The 18,987-nt window shown below is 42.6% G+C and overlaps 1 protein-coding gene across 1 annotated transcript in view; it reads right to left on the bottom strand.

Moving 5' to 3' along the window:
- The window catches only part of cenpn (centromere protein N), a 46,500-nt gene that overhangs the window by 15,893 nt on the left and 11,620 nt on the right, over positions 1 to 18,987 (bottom strand). Inside the window, exons 5-9 of the mRNA XM_057330981.1 lie at positions 15,774 to 15,947; positions 15,441 to 15,542; positions 13,450 to 13,504; positions 13,066 to 13,175; positions 12,772 to 12,895 (exon numbers count right to left, since the gene is read on the bottom strand). Coding sequence (XP_057186964.1) covers positions 12,772 to 12,895; positions 13,066 to 13,175; positions 13,450 to 13,504; positions 15,441 to 15,542; positions 15,774 to 15,947 — 565 coding nt within the window. The remainder of the gene's footprint in view (positions 1 to 12,771; positions 12,896 to 13,065; positions 13,176 to 13,449; positions 13,505 to 15,440; positions 15,543 to 15,773; positions 15,948 to 18,987) is intronic.

Below are 18,987 nucleotides of genomic sequence, written 5' to 3'. Positions count from 1 at the left end.
TGTCACAACGGTATGATTACGTAATCTGATGACCACACTTTCGTTGTGACAACGTAATCTAGTAACGTTGTGACTACTGGAAAAGTGAACTTCCTGGATTCGTTGCAACAACGTAACTCCGTGACGTTGTTAGTAATTAACCTCAACGTTGTGACAATGTAACAGAGGACATTAGCTAGTTACGTTGCCACAACGAAAGTTTGGTCGTCATATTACGTTGCAGTTACGTAACAATCATGTGATATGGTTAGCTGGGTTGGAGACGTTAAGCAGGAGAACAAGTGGGTATACGCTAGGGCTGTGCAATTAATCAAAAATTAATTGTAATCGTCAATTTTGGCTTCAACAATTACAAAAACAAAATAATCGAGTTAAAACGATTATTGTGCCACATTCCATTTTGCAAGGATCCTCTCTTTTCTTGTGGTATAAATCCACAGCGCACCACTTTCCTTACAGTGGTTCATCTGTGCTATTTCTTTACATTAATTTTTCAGTTGAATTCACAGTTTAAAAGCCAAGTTATTTATTTTCTATGTTGTTTTAAAAGTTAATGAGTAATCGTGTTAAATAATCGGGATCTCAATATTGGCCAAAATAATCGTGATTATGTTTTTTGTCATAATCGAGCAGCCCTAGTATACGCTAATATAGATCTTTAGAAGTCGTAAAAAGTAAGCATGCGGCGTATGCGTGCATATGGCCCGACTACACCACAGGCATGTAGTAATGCGTTAAACTGTGCTGCTCATTCATATTCACACAAAACAAGCAGGTGACATATTTAAAGAAGCCGGTTAGCGCCTCCGCTATTCCTTCCCTGTTTCCACAGTGCGGAAATCACAGGGCTCTAAATCAGTGTTAATTTCGTTAACGAAAACTATGACGAAAAGTATTCGTTAACGACATGTTTTCACTGACGAAAACGAGACGATAACTAAATAAAAATGAATGCATTATAACGAAAACTGTAATAAAAATATACTGACATTTTCGTCAACTAATAAAAACGAGACGAAAATATTCTTGTCCCACCTGGCGGACATCAGTTTGCGCGCATGTGCTGCTTATCTCATATAAACGGCAGAGAGAAGTCTCTGGGAGAAGGGGAAGCACACACATGTATTCTGTGTCTCCACGCGGGTTACAAAGCGTCTTATTTTCTTCACGATCGCCGGTAAAACGCCGCAAACTTGAAGCGCGACTGCAGGCGAGTCACCCCGAAACACATTACGAAGGCAAGCTCAAAGGTTTTATATGCCAATGTTAACTTAACACGAGCTGCTGCATAACGTGAAATGCAACATAGAGTCAGCCAAAAGAAACCAGCGCTGTCCTCTACTGATTATAGAAGTGATGAAGTGAGTCAAACTGTACATTCCAACCAAATATGTAACATGTTTGCATGACTAAAGAAATGTAATACAATTTATATAATATGTCTTTTTGAAAGCTATTCTCATTCATTGCTGTCTCAAGCAAAGACAGTGCGCTCTTTCTTCAAATAGGCATGCCATGAGCCAATAGCCTTTGAGTGTGAGCCCTGTCAGAGCGTTTCATTGGTTGAATGAACTGAATGAATACGCCCTACTTAACGAGTCAATTGAGTCAAATGGAATTGAACGAACTGGAACATGTCGTTCATGGTCTAATACTCTGCGTTCCAACAATGCATATCTAGTTACTGGAATTTTCTGAAAAATAAAGGTAATGACCTGGTTTAATTTCATTCTAAGGTGAAGTAAATTATGTCAAAACAGTTGAATCTTTGTATGGAACATTTAATTACACCAAGTAAATGATTTAAACCATTTAGATTTTAGTAGACTAAATATAATGTATATTTATTCGACTAAAATGTTTTTCATATTTCGTCGACTAAAACTAGACTAAAACTAAAATGATGGGGTTGACTAAAATGTGACTAAAACTACATTGCATTTTCGTCAAAAGACTATGACTAAAACTAAATCAAAATTTGCTGTCAAAATTAACACTGCTCTAAATATGAACTCCGTGCAGCAGGAAAACAAGTTTTAAATGCAAAAACAACTAAAATAGCAGTGCACCATTGATTTACATCACACACAAACAAGCGCGACAAATACACCTCACACAAACAAGTGGCTCTGTCTAAAACATGTGCAAAACTGTATCGAACGTGTGCGATTGTCCAATCCTTGCCTCGACGGCAAGCACGCCAAAATGCATTTGATATCTTCATGTATTGCTATGCTAATTCTTCTTTCATCTATTGACACTTGGTACATATCATCGCAGTCATGACCTGAGGTAATATACACAGTTTGGGCACAGCGCCACCTAGTGGTTCAGATATATTAAACATGACTACAAAAGTGGACATAATGTCATTCGATTTACATTAATATATTTGTAGAGTTTGGTTCCAAAATGAGATTTCGTGAGACTCCCATTTTTAAACTTTTTCCAAATTCATGCTTTTTATTATGTTATGTTTTTATTGAGTTAGTTAGCTGTATTTTTTTAGTTGTTGTCATGTCTTAAATCAAAACAAACCAACTGCAGTTTGATTGATATTAGGGATCCACCGATGTATCGGCTGCCGATATTAATGGTCTGATATTGGATTAATTTAACACCATCGGCATATCGGCAATAGCAATGGTTTATTAGGGCCCTATGATTTCCGTGATGCGGAAAACATAGATGGAAAGTAGCAAGCACGGATGGAAAGTAGCAAACACGGATGGAAAGTACCACTGAACAGCTTATAAAATTCAAATTGTGCTATGAATAGGCTAATAATTATTCAGCTGCTGTTTAAATATGCAATCTGCTTGTTCTACGTGTGAATGAGTGGTGTGGTTTTGTGTAGTGCAGTGAACTTTTTAGCATCTGGTGGACACGAACACAAACTGAATCAGCGCTGCTCTAAAAGAAGCTGCGTCTGAATTCGCTCACTCGTTTGCTCATTCACTATTCCCTATATAGCGAATGCGAAATAGTTCACTATATCCGGAAGGAGTGAATGAAAATGAGCAGTGGTGGAAAGAGTACTAGAAATTTGTACTTAAGTACAAGTACTGATACATTGCTGAAATTGTACTCAATTACAAGTAAAAGTACTGTGTTAAAAAAGTAATTGAGTAAAGGTAAAAATTACTCTTCTCAAAAACTACTCCGAGTACTAGTTACTCGTTACTTTTTAGGTGGTCTTATTTAATTAATTATGAATAATTATTAATAATCAAATTTGGAGATTTATATAGAAAATAGCTACTTTTAACAAAACACATCTTTACCTTACTGATAAAGCATATAACTGAATACAACTCACACAACATAACCATTCAATGTGTTGTTCTGTCTGTCTATCATGAGGTCAGTTTTCCAGTTAAAACCATTTATGCAATTCCAACACTGTCATGTGTACTAGGTCCCACAATGCAGAAATCAATAAACAAGAGCCCAAAATACTGCATGCAAAAAATGCAAAACATCTGTAACCTAAATTACATTGGATTAGCATTAACAGTCATATCTGTAGAGGAGCTGGCTGATCAATTACTCAACCTCAAACCATCCAAGATGTATGTGACATTATTTCTTAGATCGAACAATAAAGATTTTTACCTGAAGTTGTGGTTTATGTTTTTTCAGAAAATGCACGTCCACAGGTTCATGTCTTTAACAGTTCAAAATACAGATAGAGGCAACATAAAAGTAATCCCTGCGAATTCTTTCGATGTATTAATGACGTCTTATGTAAGCGAATCGATCGATCTGTGCAAAAAATTGAACGTTATTTACAACATTATAACGGGTAATGCATAGTTAGCGAAACAGCTTCGCATGCGTTCCAATCGCATATGTTCCCTACTCACTTATAAGGGAAGAGCACTTGATGTAGAGACTTTGGATAAAAATGGACTATTTTACCTCATGATATAGCCATTTGGATGAAACTTGGCGAACGGAGTGATACAGGAACTCAATATTTCTCCATATCTCGGACGAGCCTTTGTATTGTGTCCCTTTCCCGCAGTGACTTTCAAGTGCTCAAAACCGCTGTTTGATATGCGCCCTGCCTGCCGCACACTTTCGTCCTCCTCCATGATTAAGTTAAATTGGCGGCAGGTGTCTTGAAATCTGTGTGACGCAAGTTTTCCATGCGCGATTTGAGTAGAAGGGGTCACGTGACGGGACAGATTATTCCCCTTAAACATATAAAGTAGCGACGACAATGTGAGGAAAAATAGTGCAGTAAAAGTACCTATACAGCACTAAAAATGTACTCAAATAAACGTAAAAGTACACTGTTTTTAAACTACTTAAAAAAGTACATTTCCTGAAAAAAACTACTCGGTTACAGTAATTTGAGAATTTGTAATTCATTAATTTACACCACTGAAAATGAGTGAACAATTTCGGACACTGACGTAATATATCTTGCGTCTGACAGTACTGTCGCGGATATTCGTCATCACGATTATATTACACCTATGTGGCTTTATGGATTGTTTTGTAAAAAAAGTTCATCTCAAAATCATAATGCATTGTGGGTAAAAAGTAGTGAACAAATGTAGGGAATGAGTTGTTTACTCAGAATTCGGACAACACTACAAAATGGCGGACACCCGATATAGTGCACTATATCGGAGATAGTGGGCGAATGAGTTTACCTCAGGCGCATTTTACAGTTTCATTTGAGAGAAGCTGCTGTCAGACTGCGGCAAGCAGTCAAAATAAAGTCCAGTTAACCGCATGCCAAAACAGCTACAAAAAATGTACAAAACTAGAAATTAAACGCAAGTAGACTTAAAACAGCAAAAGAAAAAAACATAAGATGTAAGATACTGGTTCATATTAACATAGTTGTAAACTACAAAAAAAAGAAAACACAGAATCAAGAAAAATAAAAACTGATTAAATGGAATTTGGGAAAAAATAAAGCAGAATTTAGAAAAAAAACACGTATGTAACCTCAGTTCCCTGAAAGGAGGGTACGAGACATTGCGTATAGCTTACGCTATGGAGCTTGATTGCATCGCGCCGGTAAATTTTACCAGCCAATAACATTTGAGCGCCGCGTTATGGGCAGAGCCACCCACTATATAAGTCTACACCGAGCGGCATTGACTCAGAATCTTTCGACTGAATGAACATGGATAAGACCCTGAGATTTACAACACAGCAGCGTACGCAATGTCTCGTTCCCTCCTTTCAGGGAACCGAGGTTACATATGTAACCGAGATGTTCCCTTTCAAGTCGGTCTCTCTACATTGCGTATAGCTTACGCTATGGGGAACGCTTAAAATCCTGCTGTGTTGTATTCCCACCTCCAGAAGACAGCCTAAAGAGCCAGACCCGATAGCATCGAGCCCGTTGACTGCTTTTCCCCGGGGATAAAAAATGCCCTTCAGCTCAACCTGAGCGGAACTAAGCACGTTATTAGTATCCACCACTCCTTACTGGCCGCAGTACTACTGGAGCCTCATACATATGTGTCATATATCTCTTGTAACCAAGGGATAACATACTAAAATTAACAGCGCACTTACAATGGTCGGTGTGACCCACCCACACAAGGAACTGCTGAAAATACACAGCATACCGGACCAAGTCGACACCACTCCGCTCATTAAGGGGTGTGGACAAGCTCCGGCAACAACCAATACCAAGACATATCACTGCACAGACAGAGTATGCGGTGCAAATGATGGAATCTCGAAGTTGTAAAATCTAGCAAAAGTGTCTCGCGACGACCATCCTGCCGCCAGACAAATGTCCTGAATTGACATACCTTTTGCCCAAGCCCAAGATGAGGCGACTTTCCTTGTAGAGTGGGCACGCACTCCCCACAGACAAGGCTCTTTCTTAGAAGCGTACGGCAACTCAATCTCCTCTACAATCCAATGTGATAGCCGCTGCTTTGATATCGGCAGCCCTTTAGAGTGGCCCCCGAAACAGATAAACACAGCTGCTCCGCCAGTCTGAAATGACTAGTCCTGTCTAGATAAATCCATAGAGCACAGACTGGGCAAAGTGGATGCAGCCCCGGCTCCGAATTCTGAGGAGCAAATGCCTGCAGCGTAATGACTTGTGGTCTATACGAAGTAGAAAGGACCTTAGGCACATATCCTCATCTAGGCTGCAGCCTGACCATACAGTCATCCTTACTAAACTCCAAACAAGCAGTGTTTGTAGACAGTGCATGTAAGTCGCTCACTCTCTTACCACACGCTAACGCGAGTAAAGGTACCGTCTTAAATGAGAGCTCTTTCAACTCTGTCGTATGCAGCGGCTCAAAGGGCGGTCCGGAGAGTGCATTAAGCACCAGGGATAACTCCCAAACAGGCATCATGTTGCAGCGAAACGGGCATAACCGCCATGCACCTCTTAAGAATCCAGCGATGAGATGATGCTTTCCGACTGCACGACCATCGATGGGCAGATGAAAGGCCGAAATAGCAGCCACATACACCTTCAGTGTGGATGGCATGCGCCCCGCATCTAGATAATCTTGCAGAAATGACAGGATGACAGATACGTCACATCTAGCAGCATCTTCGTTTCTCGTCTTACACCATGAAATGAAAACCTGCCATTTCAAACTGTACTGACGTTTGGTCAATGGGGCTCTCGCTTCTGCGATCGTATCCAAAAATCGTTGTGGAACATTCAGCAGATGCTCCTCGCGCTGACCTGCCAAACATGGTCCCAAAGCAGGTCCCATAACTCCGGTCTGGGGTGGTCACACCGTAAGGGGATCAGCCACGGGGGAGACGTCAGCATCCCTACCAACTCTGGAAACTATGGCTGGTTGGGCCAATTCAGCGCAACTAACAGCACAGTCTCTCTCTCCTCCTTGATCTTGTGCAGCACTAGAGGTATAATTTTCGCTGGGGGAAAAGCATATTTCGGCCCCTTGGGCCAGCGACTCGAAAGAGCATGAGAAGAATAGCCGGCAGTGCATATTCTCCTCTGAGGCAAACAAATCAATCTCCGCCTCTCCAAACAGGCTCCAGATCAACTGCACAGTCTGCGGATGTAACCTCCATGCCCCGTGAACCGGACCGCCTCTGGACAGCATGTCTGCGCCGCAGTTCTGACTGCCAGGAACATGTACTGCCCAAATCGACAGGAGGTTCCCGTCTGCCCACAAAAGGAGATGCTCCAACAGCCTCTGAAGTGAGCGCGAGCGAATGCCCCCCAGATGATTGATATAGGACACCACCGTCGTGTTGTTTGTCCGAACCAGGACATGTCGATCCTTTATGAGAGGGAGGAAGCTTTGCAAAGCTAAAGATACTGCCTTCAGCTCTAGGCAGTTTATATGCCATGTCGCTTGAGCGCTTGTCCAAGCACCATAAGCCTGTCTGCCTTCGCAAAGGGCTCCCCAGCCAGTCAACAACACGTCCACAGTGACAAATTTTCTGCTGACCACTCTGCCCATCTGAACTCCCTGCTCGTACATATTTGTGTTGACCCAGGCAGCCAGCATCCGCCTACATCCATGGGTCACCATGATGCGCAACCAGCCGTCGCACCACGCCCTGTGCGGCACTCGGGATTTCAGCCATAGCTAAAGTGGTCTCATATGCAGAAATCCGAGCCGGCAGACCACCGCCGCTGCCGACATAAGCCCCACAACAGTCTCTGAAAACTCTGCAGAAACACCGCTCTTCCCGGTCTGAACAAGGCGAGAGCGCTGACCAAAGACTGCACACCTGAGAAAGACGCGCTCTCAGAGTGTGAATCCAAATTCATTCCTAATGTAATGCTCTGTGTGGGGCGCAGCCTGCTCTTCTGCATGTTGACAACCAGCCCCAGACTCTCCATGTGCTCCAGAAGCAGGCGCTTGTGGTTCTCCAATACATCTCTTGACTGGGCTATAATGAGCCAATTGTCCAGATAATTCATGACGCACATTCCACTCTGCTTGAGAGGGGCAAGCGCTGCATTTACACACTTTGTGAACGTTCTCGGAGCCAACGCCAGCCCGAATGGGAGAACTATGAACTGGTACGCTGTGCCTTCGAACGCAAACTTCAGAAAATGTCTGTGACGATGGGCTATCTAGATGAGAAAATAGGCGTCTTTTAGATCCACCAATATAAACCAGTCCCTGGGCTTAATATGCACGAGGATCTGTTTTACTGTTATCATTTTGAATAAGCGCTTCGCCAACGCACGATTCAGCGGTCTCAAATCCAGAAAAGAACCCTGCCCTTTTTGGGGACTAGGAAGTCACGGCTGTAAAGACCGCTCTCCACATCCTCCGTGGGAACTTCTATCGCCTGCTTCTCTAGGAGAGAAAGAATCTTTGCTCGTAAGACCGGCGCATCTTTGTCTGGCACATCCAAAATCATCACACCGTTGAAACGGGGTGGTCTGCGTGCAAGCTGAAGTGTGTATCCGCTTATGACTGTGCGCATTACCCACTTCAACACTCCTTGAAACGCGCGTCACGCATCCACATAGCGCGAGAGGGGTCGAAACGTGTTGTGACATCCGGAATGAGCCACCATCCGATGACAGAGCTGTCTGCTACACCGGCTGGTCCATCGGTATGCGTCGAGGGAGCACTCGTGCTCAGACCGAGACAGCACACTGGGCTCGTGCCCTGCGGAACACCGCTTGAGAGCGGGACTCCGCATACATGGCGCAAACGGAAAACACAGTGAGGAGGAAAAGAGCTCCGAGTGTGAATATTGTTTGGTTTGATCTTTTTTGCAAATAAAACATGTCAAACATTTTTCGCCGTCACCTGCGGCATGCAAGGGAACAGACGGATTCAACACAGCAAGACGAACTTTCTTGCTCGCCAGCTCCTCGTCCACTTCCTCCTCACAACACTCCCATCAGGAACTTTGTTGTGGGTCCGGCACCGGTTTCAAAGGACAGGGCCCCGCCTTCTTCGGGTACCGTGGCTGCCTTGCCTTCAGTCTCACAGCTGGCTCTGTGTCCATCCTCATGCCCACATGAGGAACAGAGGGCTCTCTTGTGACGACGAAGATCTGGATAGCGGCGGAGCTGCGGCCGGCCGCTCTCTCTTAGGCAGGAAATTGCTTAAGGCTTTTGACTGCTTCTAAGCCTCCACAAACTTCTCCGAGAAGGAGCCCACCACGTTGCCGAATAAGCCTTGGGAAGAAATGGGTGCGTCTAACAGCTGGGCTTTCTCAGACTCCCTCATCTCTGTCAGCGTCAGCCAGAGATGCCTCTTCAGTGTGACCAGGCTGCCCATACAGAGCGCAGCTTCTTGAAAGAATTGGAGTCCGGCCCCCGCAGGCGCGCACCCTGTGTCAACTCACACAATCTCCGCGTTTCAAACAAATGTAAATTCTATCTAACTGTTTTGCTGATTTCACTTGGATGAAATTAAACATTCAGCACATTTTCTACTTGTTTTAAAAAATCCCACATACTTAAATTATAAATCAGCCTATGTAACCTATGAACTATTTTAATAATTCACTAACAATAGAAAATGTTATGGATTTAAGGGTTACAGTGGGAGTTGTATTTGTTTTAATGGAAAGTATAATAGTGTACACTGGTATTTGGATTCTATTGGTGTGATGTAATCTGGAAGTTGGGAACCAATTGAACAACAGTAAGCCCTATTTGAATAATGCCCAAAACACACTACAAAAATTAATTTTGTAATGGTTTTAATGGAAACAATTAGAATTTCTGTAATGTTTTTTGTTGTCATTTTCTTTCAGCAGGGTAACTATACCCATACTGTGCTCCACACAACAATATTGAGCTGAAGCTTGAATTAGAAAAGTTAAAATCGCAAATCAAATTGCAATCGCAATGTCTGTCAAAAATATCGCAATTAGATATTTTCCCCAAATAGCACAGCCCTATCTCATATGCAGAAGTCCGAGCCGGCATACCACCGCCGCTGCCGACATAAACCCCAACAGTCTCTGAAAACTCTTCAGAAACACAGCTCTCTTCCCGGTCTGAACGAGGCGAGAGTGCTGACCAAAGACTGCACAGATTCCTGAGAAAGATGCGCTCTCATAGAGCGTGAATCCAAATTCATTCCTAATGTAATGCTCTGTGTGGGGCGCAGCCTGCTCTTCTGCACGTTGATATCCAGCCCCAGACTCTCCATGTGCCCCAGAAGCTGGCGCTTGTGGTTCTCCAGTACATCTCTTGACTGGGCTATAACGAGCCAATCGTCCAGATAATTCATGACGCACATTCCACTCTGCTTGAGAGGGGCAAGCGCTGCATTACATTGGAGTTACATGGGTTATTCGAATCCGCCGCCTATCGAAGAGGCAGTCGCGACTCACCTCTGTCCGGCTGCACGTGGGTGGAAATCCACTCTGTTACTGCCTTCTAAGCCCCTATCGCACTATCAACCTCCTGGCTGAGAAAGCATACATGGCAGCCGGCCAAGCGCCGTCGACGGTTCATACGATGGCCGTTCTCCAGGCTTTTCAAGCCAAGATGCTCCAGTAACTGGATGAAGAGGGGCCAGACTCCAATTCTTGTGTCTAATCCTCTTGCCGGATTGCCAAAGGGGAACATGTAAACTGCGTCCTCTTGTTAGCATCGTCAACTGCGAGAAGTAATCTGTAATCTTTAGTTGATGCTTGCTTCGAGAAGGAGAAAGAATCTGAGTCAATTCCGCTCGACGCAGACCTATATAGTGGGTGGCTCCGCCCATAGCTCGGCGCTCGAACGACATTGGCCAGTAAAATTTACCGACGCGATGCAATCAAGCTTCAGTATTTCAGGAAGGAGGGGTAACCCCCATAGCGTGAGCTATACGCAATGTAGGGAGACCAACTTGAAAGGGAACAAAACAGATTTCATAGGGCCCTAGTTTATTAATTAACTGCATGGAGGCAATGAGTTGGATGTCTGAATATCTCTGAGCAAAATAATTACTGTAAATAGCAGACTTCATTTAGATTTATTAAAGAAATGTTCCATTTTAAGTCAAATTTGAGTTAATGTTTTTAATAAAAGAAATATTGGATAGGAAAAATCACCTTTGAAGATTGTCATGTTCTCTTATTGTAATTTTATCTTAACTTGCATTTACATTTAGGCACATTTACACTTGTTAAATGTTAAATGGATCCAATTCATGTTCAGTAAAATTAATTGAATGCAGAAAAACTAGCTAGCATTGTATAGTACTGTGTGCAATTGACCAATATCGGTATCGGCAGATAGTTGTTTGTTAAAACCGGTATCGGCCCAAAAAATCTTATCGGTGCATCCCTAATTGATATCAATTGGAATGCACAATAAAAAACAATTTTTATAGTTCTCATTTTGGAACTAAATTCTGCATTTGTTGGCTCAATCAGAGTACTTTGATATCAAACTTGTCATATCCTACCTAGTGTCATATGCCTGTATCTTTGAGATACTATGCAGGGCTCTAGAGTGCGACCTTATTTCTCAATGGTGCGACTAAAAAAAATCTGAGGTCGCACCGGTGCCATTCGTGGGTGAAAAAAAGTCTCTGCGACTCAAAGTCTCCCTGTGATTCAACAACAGACACACATTAGGCCCATATCGTGGTCTAAACCAATCAGAGATAATGAAGGGCGGACCCCCCTCTGATTGGCCATGGTCCAGATATTCCTGTACGTGTATGTACAAGAGGTCGCGTTAACCGAAAATTCTCTGTCATTGACAGATTTTTTTTTACCAGTGACAGAAAAACCTGAAGGTTGTCCATCCGTCATTTTGACGGATTACAATGAGGGCAATTTGTAACTCCCCGTTTCCCTTGATTAGAGCGTGATATGCTCGCAAAGGGTCGTGCGTGTTTTCACCTGTCATTGTTACTGACTAGACATATGTGATGCGATCTGGGAAAGCCCGTCGGATGTCGTGCTGGGACACCTATCAAAGTAAACCACATAACATGAAGAATGAAGGAGTATCAATGCACATTTCCCGCCAGTCCTGTGTAAGAGCTCCCCGTCTGCAGCACCGGGAGTTATCCCCGGTCCGCTGCTCATGCGAGCCGGACCGCGATCGCAAAACATACAAGGGATGATCAAAAGTCCAGACACTATGCACATGATAAACAATGTAAAACTTGCTTCACTGCTTATTAGTTGTTGTCCATAATGTTTGCGAGTTTCCTTGTGTAGTTATAACGGCAGAGCTCTCATTCTTTAAGTGTGCCCTGCACCATTTTCCTTACTTTCGTTTTATTCAAACGGTTTTGTACAGTATTTTTATAGACTTCAACACTAGGAAATGTTTTTTTATTAAATTGTTATTAGAGTAAGTCTTTTACCACTGGACTTGTGATACTGGACTGTTGTGATTCTTTTTCATCACTTAACTTTAAACCCGTTTTCCTCCAAATTCCGTTCCTGAAAATCCTAGTGCTTCAGCCGACCTCAGCCATAACTTTTGTTACATACACAAGGTATAAGCAAAATAAAAACTTTTTGATTTGGAAAGGGCTTGAATATGGTATCAAAAACTAATATATAAATTTCCCCCATGTGTCAGGTTTTCCCAGATCGAATCACATATGAACATAAACATTAAATATATAGATGAATATAAACAACAACGGCTTTATTGGGCATTCAGTTGTATTAAAATGCAACAAGTTCCGAGACGCAAGTACAACGTGATGATGTCACGAACATACTAATTACCACCTAACGCCACCTTGCACCATAGTGACGGGTAATAATAGATTATGATGGATTTTTTACGAGCCTGTCAGTCAAAATGACGGACAATAAAAAAGTCTCCTCCACAAGGTCTTTAACACCTCTCACCTGAAGCAACACAATGTCGCAAGGACTGTAGCAGACTGGTGCTTGAGAACTTAACAACCCCTCTGAATAATTCCTCCTCGTCACTGAAGGTGGTCTTGACATTTCCCCTGTATCTCGTCTCGAGCTGGAAACAAACACAAAAGCATGTTTATTGAAGCTCAATGTTTTATGTAAGACATCTTGTTTAGCTGTATGTGTGGTTACTTTAAACTACATGTATACTATTACTAGTACGGTACACTAATAACTACACTAACTCTGATGTAAGGTCATAAATGTATTTCATCCACATACTCTATACACAGCTGTCTCCAGCTTTAGAGTAGGGCTGTCCCCAAATGCTTCAGAGGCCAACTGATCCCTTCTTTCTTCATGGGCAGCATGTTCTTTTTCAATACAGGGATCTGTATTACAGTTAAAATATAAGTTAACGCATACATAGTGTCTTAAACATTGGAACAAGGATGAGTCCATTTTAAAGGAAAAGTAGTAAAGCACAAACTATTTAAGTAAAATGTTTGCTTTTAGGCACAAAGAACATTACACTACAAAGATGTTCAAAATACAAAAAAAAACAATACATCACAGTTCTTATGCACAAATGTTAAACGTGAACAAGTTTTAAAAGCATTGCATTTAAAAAAAAAACATTGATGCAAACAATAATCAGGTACATACGAGAGGGACAAGTGTTTCCTTCATCTAAGATCCTTGAGTAATTGTTAGGAAAAACCTATCAAAAAAGAAAAAGATATTATCAAAAAGTATTGTCAAGTTATGGTAAAAAGTATAAATAGTAGGGATGTAACGGTATCAACATTTCACGATACGATAGTACCTCGATATGAAGACTATGATACGATATTTATTGGATTTTGTGCAGGAAAAAAACAAAACAAATGAAGACTTGGAAAAATGTGGCATAAGCGTTTATTAAACTATGACTGAACAAAGATCACATTTATTATTTTTAGATTAGGTAATTTTAAAGTGCAAAGAACAGTAATATAATAGCATAAAAATTAATAACATAAAAATTGAGAACATGAAACATGAAAAAATTTAAATGAAAAAAGTTTGAGTTGTTTGTCAACTTTTAACAACTCACAACCAGTCAGGTACTCGCCTCATTCACTGTTTCACTCACACACTCACCTCATTCACTGCTTCACTCACTGCTATTTTTTTTTCTCCTCGTATCATCATGAAACTTTTTGGGGTGATGTAACAAATGGCTCTTCATATTAGTCGTATTCCCCGAATTGTACTTCACCGCAGTCTGGCAGTGTCTGCATATTTTTTTTTTGTCTGTCCGTCACCTTTTCTCGTTTCTTGTTACGGGAAAACCGAAATGCTTCCACACATGTGATTTATAATTCGCTTTAGCTTCAACTAGAGGTGGGCGGAATGGACAAAAATCTATTTCAAGGAATGAGTAATTTTATTTCACGGTAACGATATATTTCATGAAACAATCTCCCATTATAATTCTATATTTTATACCTCATTTTTCTTAGATTGATTTAACTAATTTATTTATTACAGTTCATTTAAATGCTCACCATAGTTAAAATGTAGGTAAGTTATGAAAATGTACTAAAGATATCAAATTAAGTTCTGATAATCAGATGTATTATTTATTCATATTTATCTTCTGGCTATATCATATGTATACAGTAGGAAGATAGACAACATATATAACAATAAAGTATGAATATGCACAAACAATGAGAGTACAGTATATGACTAAACTGGTGTTCATGGGGTCTGTACTGTAGGTCGTTATCGCTCTTCACTCTCTATTAGATGAGCACTTTTAGTGTGTTGCGACTCTGTCTTTAGGTTTGTTTATTCTCGGGCTTGTTTTTGCACTACGAGTCTCTGGTGACTCCTCACGCGTCTCCCAAAACTGGAGGTAGAAGCGCGTCACATCAAAGCGCTCACGCGTTCTCGAGCATCATCGCGCATTTCAACGCAAGTTTCACCTTGGCTCACCTGAAGTTAAACTTTATAAAACTATTAACAGCTTTTCAAAACAACCTGACTTCTGAAATACGTGTTGAGAATGAGCTTTTTTAAATGCTGGCGCAGATCCCTGCACGAGCACTGCGAGTGAGAGAAGCGCCGGACTGGAGCGGATCACTAAACTACAGACTGAAAGATGGTCAAAAGAATGTTTGATACGTTCATTTGTTACGGGTGGATTAATTCATTAGTTTTTTTCAGAATAGCGCCTAATTTGCAGAGCGTCGAGTTAACCACGCCTACTTATTTACATTCCGCGGAATACATGGAATAGAAAAATAACGGAATATTCCGTCATTCCGCCCAGCCCTAGCTTCAACAATTTGTAAATCCGTTTCTATGCCACTAGCGGCATCCGCCATTTTCGCTCAACTTGATCTGTAGCGGGCGGCAGCAGAGCGGAGAGGATGATGGGCACGAGTGGGTTGATGGGAATTGTAGTTCCCACTTCCCTCAACTCGCTCCATTCGGCTGAAAAAACTACACTTTGCCTGGAAGATCTATCGTCATGCGACCACGATAGTATCGAAAAAAAATGCTATCGCGATACTTCGATATTTACAATACCGTTACATCCCTAATAAATAGACGTTACTTTGATAAATTGAAAACAGAAAACAAAACTTTGCAAAATATAAGGTTACCTGCTGATAATGTCTCAGTAGGAGAGTCCTCATTGCAGTAAGACTTCTGTTGCTCAGGTGTGCATCCTTGATTGACCCGTGTTTAGTGGATACCATCAAAGCCTACCAGTGAAAACACCAGCAGACACAGCCAAAACAAAGATTTATTTAATATTGTATTTAGTCCTGAGAAAACAAACAGATCTCTCAAGTACCCCCCCCCCACCACCCCCCTTAAAGAGCTAACAATATAGTCTAAATTGAAATTATTGATTTTGAAAACACAATATTTTATGTAAAATGGCAAAGAGGTAGATGGAGGGAGATTGATTACGAATGCAAGGACAAAGTGACCTGATATAGAAGGATCTTGTGTTTGGCCACGAGGTTGCAGATGAACACATAAGAGGTATGCAGATGGTGAACAACATATGTTGGCTTGAGGTGATTGGGTTTGCTGAAGTTATCCCCCCAAGCAATCCGAATCCATAAAGCCTCATCCTCATGTTTCTTTATCTTAATGGAAATCTTGAAAAGCAAAAGATTTAGGTTAACAGCTTACCTGGATTTCTGAAGAAAATATGATATTTACACAATAATGGTGTGTAATGACAAAAACTATGTGTATCGTTAAGATTTTAACGGTATTACTGTTATCTATACTGCTTATCAGTCCGGTACTTTAACTGTATTCTTATCAGTACTTTTTGATATAAAAAACAAATTGGGAACAGAATTAACATTGCTTTATTTGAATGAACATAATTAACAATAAATAAATAATTCAAAATAAATAAAATAAAAAATACAACAAAAGAAATTATATTTTTCATAAATTCTTCCGTAATCCTTTGGGGCATCAAGAGATGAACTACATTGGGCTAAGCAGTCAAAAACAGTGCATCGCTCTGTCTGTACATGATGCACTTTTGACAGGTGCTTTGACAGATTACTTGTGTTTCCACCCTTGCAAGCAAAGGTTTTGTTGCACTTGTGGTAACGAACATCGTCACTGTCAGCATCAACTTTGGTGAAGTGTGACCACACTTTTGAACGTTTAGTTCTCTCCGCCATCGTCGCGAATTACGAGCGTCTTTCTTCTGTGCGGCTGTTCGTGTGTTCTGCGCGAGAGACACGTGACGTGCCGCTTTGCGTGCTCTGCTGGGAATATCGAATATGCATGCCCCAAAGACTAAATTCTTGGTGTTATTGAAAATTAGAAACTATTGTGGAGAAGATTTTTTTCCTGAGGACCGAAAGAGGAACCGATAAGGGCGGAGCTTATCGATGCTCCGGTCTTTCATAATATTGCCCCGGGGCCTGTTTAATACCGGGTTTCGGTACCCATCCCTAACAATGAAGTAAAATGGAAAAAATTTTCCATCATGTTTATAAAGTTTCACATACACACAACAGCATTGTCAAAAAGCATTTACGTTGTTGTGTGTACACAGATTCACAAAAACAATACAAGGCCAGTGGATGGCAATGTCACTTTGTAAAGAAAATGCACTTGCGCACATAGGCCAGTTTTATTTAACCAGTTTTAACAAAAAAGCGCTTTTTAGTACTATTTGTTTGCGTATATTTGTGTTTTAGTTTGGTGTATGTAGGATATTATGTTTCTAAGATTTACCGTAGGAACATTAAACATTTTCAAAAACGTAAGTTTCGAGACACGTTTTAAAAAGTTGAGTTCTCTTTCGAGAGAGGTCTCTCTACATTGCGTGAAACGCTAGGGGAATCCCCTTCTCCAAACCTTTACTGAAGCCTTATTGCACAATGCCAGTAAAATGAAAATTGTAACTGGCCAATGCCGGTCAAGACGGCGCTTAGGGGTGTGGCGGCACCTCTATATAACCCGCCGCCTGGACCGCATTCCCTCAGAATCTTTCTCCTTCACTCACCTTTGCAAACTGTTGAGGATACGACCTACAGAAGAGGAATTCATCGGATCCTTCTGCTCGTGTGTTCCGGTATGCCGATTTGTACCTTATGTTCGGGGCCCATCGGCCCGCCGTCAGCGGTCTCGGCCCCCCGGGTCTCCAGTGTTCTTCGTGGATGAGAGCCTCCGTCCCGCTGATGAAGCCGTGGAGGTGGTCCGGTTTGGCGCGTCGGGAGATGAGGACTAGCTCATGTCGTTGGCGGCTTCGTACAGGGATCAGAGAAGCTGCAGGCTCAGCTGCGGCGTTCTCTGGACGGGGAAGAACCTAACCCGGACAGCGTTAAGTACCTGCACGCGGCCACAGATTTCGCCACTAAGCCGCACCATGGGCTTCAAGGTTGCGCTCCACCGTCACCTGTGGCTGACGTTGACGGATCTCAAGGAGGCAGACAAGAGAGCCCTCCTGAATGCTCTGTTGTCTCCCTCCAGTTTATTCGGGGACGCCGTCATTCAGTGCTTCACGGAGGACCAGAAGCGCTCGCGTGCTATGAGCCAGGTACTCCGCAGACGCTCTGCTCAGCCGCTTTCACGTCACCGGTTCTCATCTGACCAATCAAGCAGCCCACGCCCGTGGCGGCCGAAGTGGAGTTCCTGACTAATTCGCTGGGAGGAGCGTGCTCGACGGGGGACCTCCCGCGAAGAGTCCGAAGCACTTGTCTGTCCCCTTAGCGGTTGCGGGCAACAAAGAGAATGATTGTCTTGTGAATGTTCCTGTGTCAAATGTAATAAAAATGCAAACATTTTCACAATCAGAGCATTCTCCTCCTCTTATGAACGCAGCAAGCTCGCCACCTCCATGCCGCGAGCCGCTGCCGTCTCATTCTGTGCCAGGTTGGACGCACCCCCTGGCCTCACGGCGATGCACCAATCCCCTCTTATGTCCCGTCTCATACTCTGGTTACTACGAGTCAGAGCTCTTTCGGCAGAGCTCAGATCGGCGCTCATGCACCGCCGCTGACGGCGGCTTCTCCCACGCGCAGGATAACCTGGAGAGTGCAGAACGAGGCACTGTGTCTCTTGCGGGTCTACAAGGAGGTATGGCAGTCCATCACGGGTATCTCGCCTTGGGTGCTGAATATAATAGAGAACGGCTACTCGCTCCAGTTTCTGCGCCCCGCTACAATGGCGTGGTCCCGTCCATATTCTCCCTGAAGATTGTACCGATGTTCAGACAGGAGATTGGCAACCTCCTCGTGAAGCAAGCAATAGAGGTAGTCTCCCCAAGCGAGAGAGAAAGCGGCTTCTACAGCCACTATTTTGTCTTTCCAAAGAGAGATGGAGGTTTCCGGCCGATTCCAGACCTGAGACCCATCAATCTCGTGCGCTGTACAAACGCGCTTTCAGAATGACGACGATAAAACAGATTTTCACGCAGATTAGGCTCGGGGACTGGTTTATTTCCGTGGATCTGAAAGATGCATACTTTCATGTTCAGATAGCCCCTTGCCACAGGCGCTTCCTGAGTTTGCATTCGAGGGCACCGCGTACAAATTCATGGTGCTCCCCTTCGGACTGGCGTTAGCTCAGCGCACATTTACAAAGATAGTGGATGCGGCTTTATCCCCTCTGAGAGCGAGTGGTATGAGCATTCTGAAACATTTGGACGATTGGCTGGTTTTAGCC

This window comes from Triplophysa rosa, linkage group LG4 (assembly GCF_024868665.1).
Source record: "Triplophysa rosa linkage group LG4, Trosa_1v2, whole genome shotgun sequence".
NCBI classification, from domain to species: domain Eukaryota; kingdom Metazoa; phylum Chordata; class Actinopteri; order Cypriniformes; family Nemacheilidae; genus Triplophysa; species Triplophysa rosa.
The sequence above is the reverse complement of the archived record's forward strand: the minus strand, read 5'-3'. Positions and strand labels throughout refer to the sequence as shown.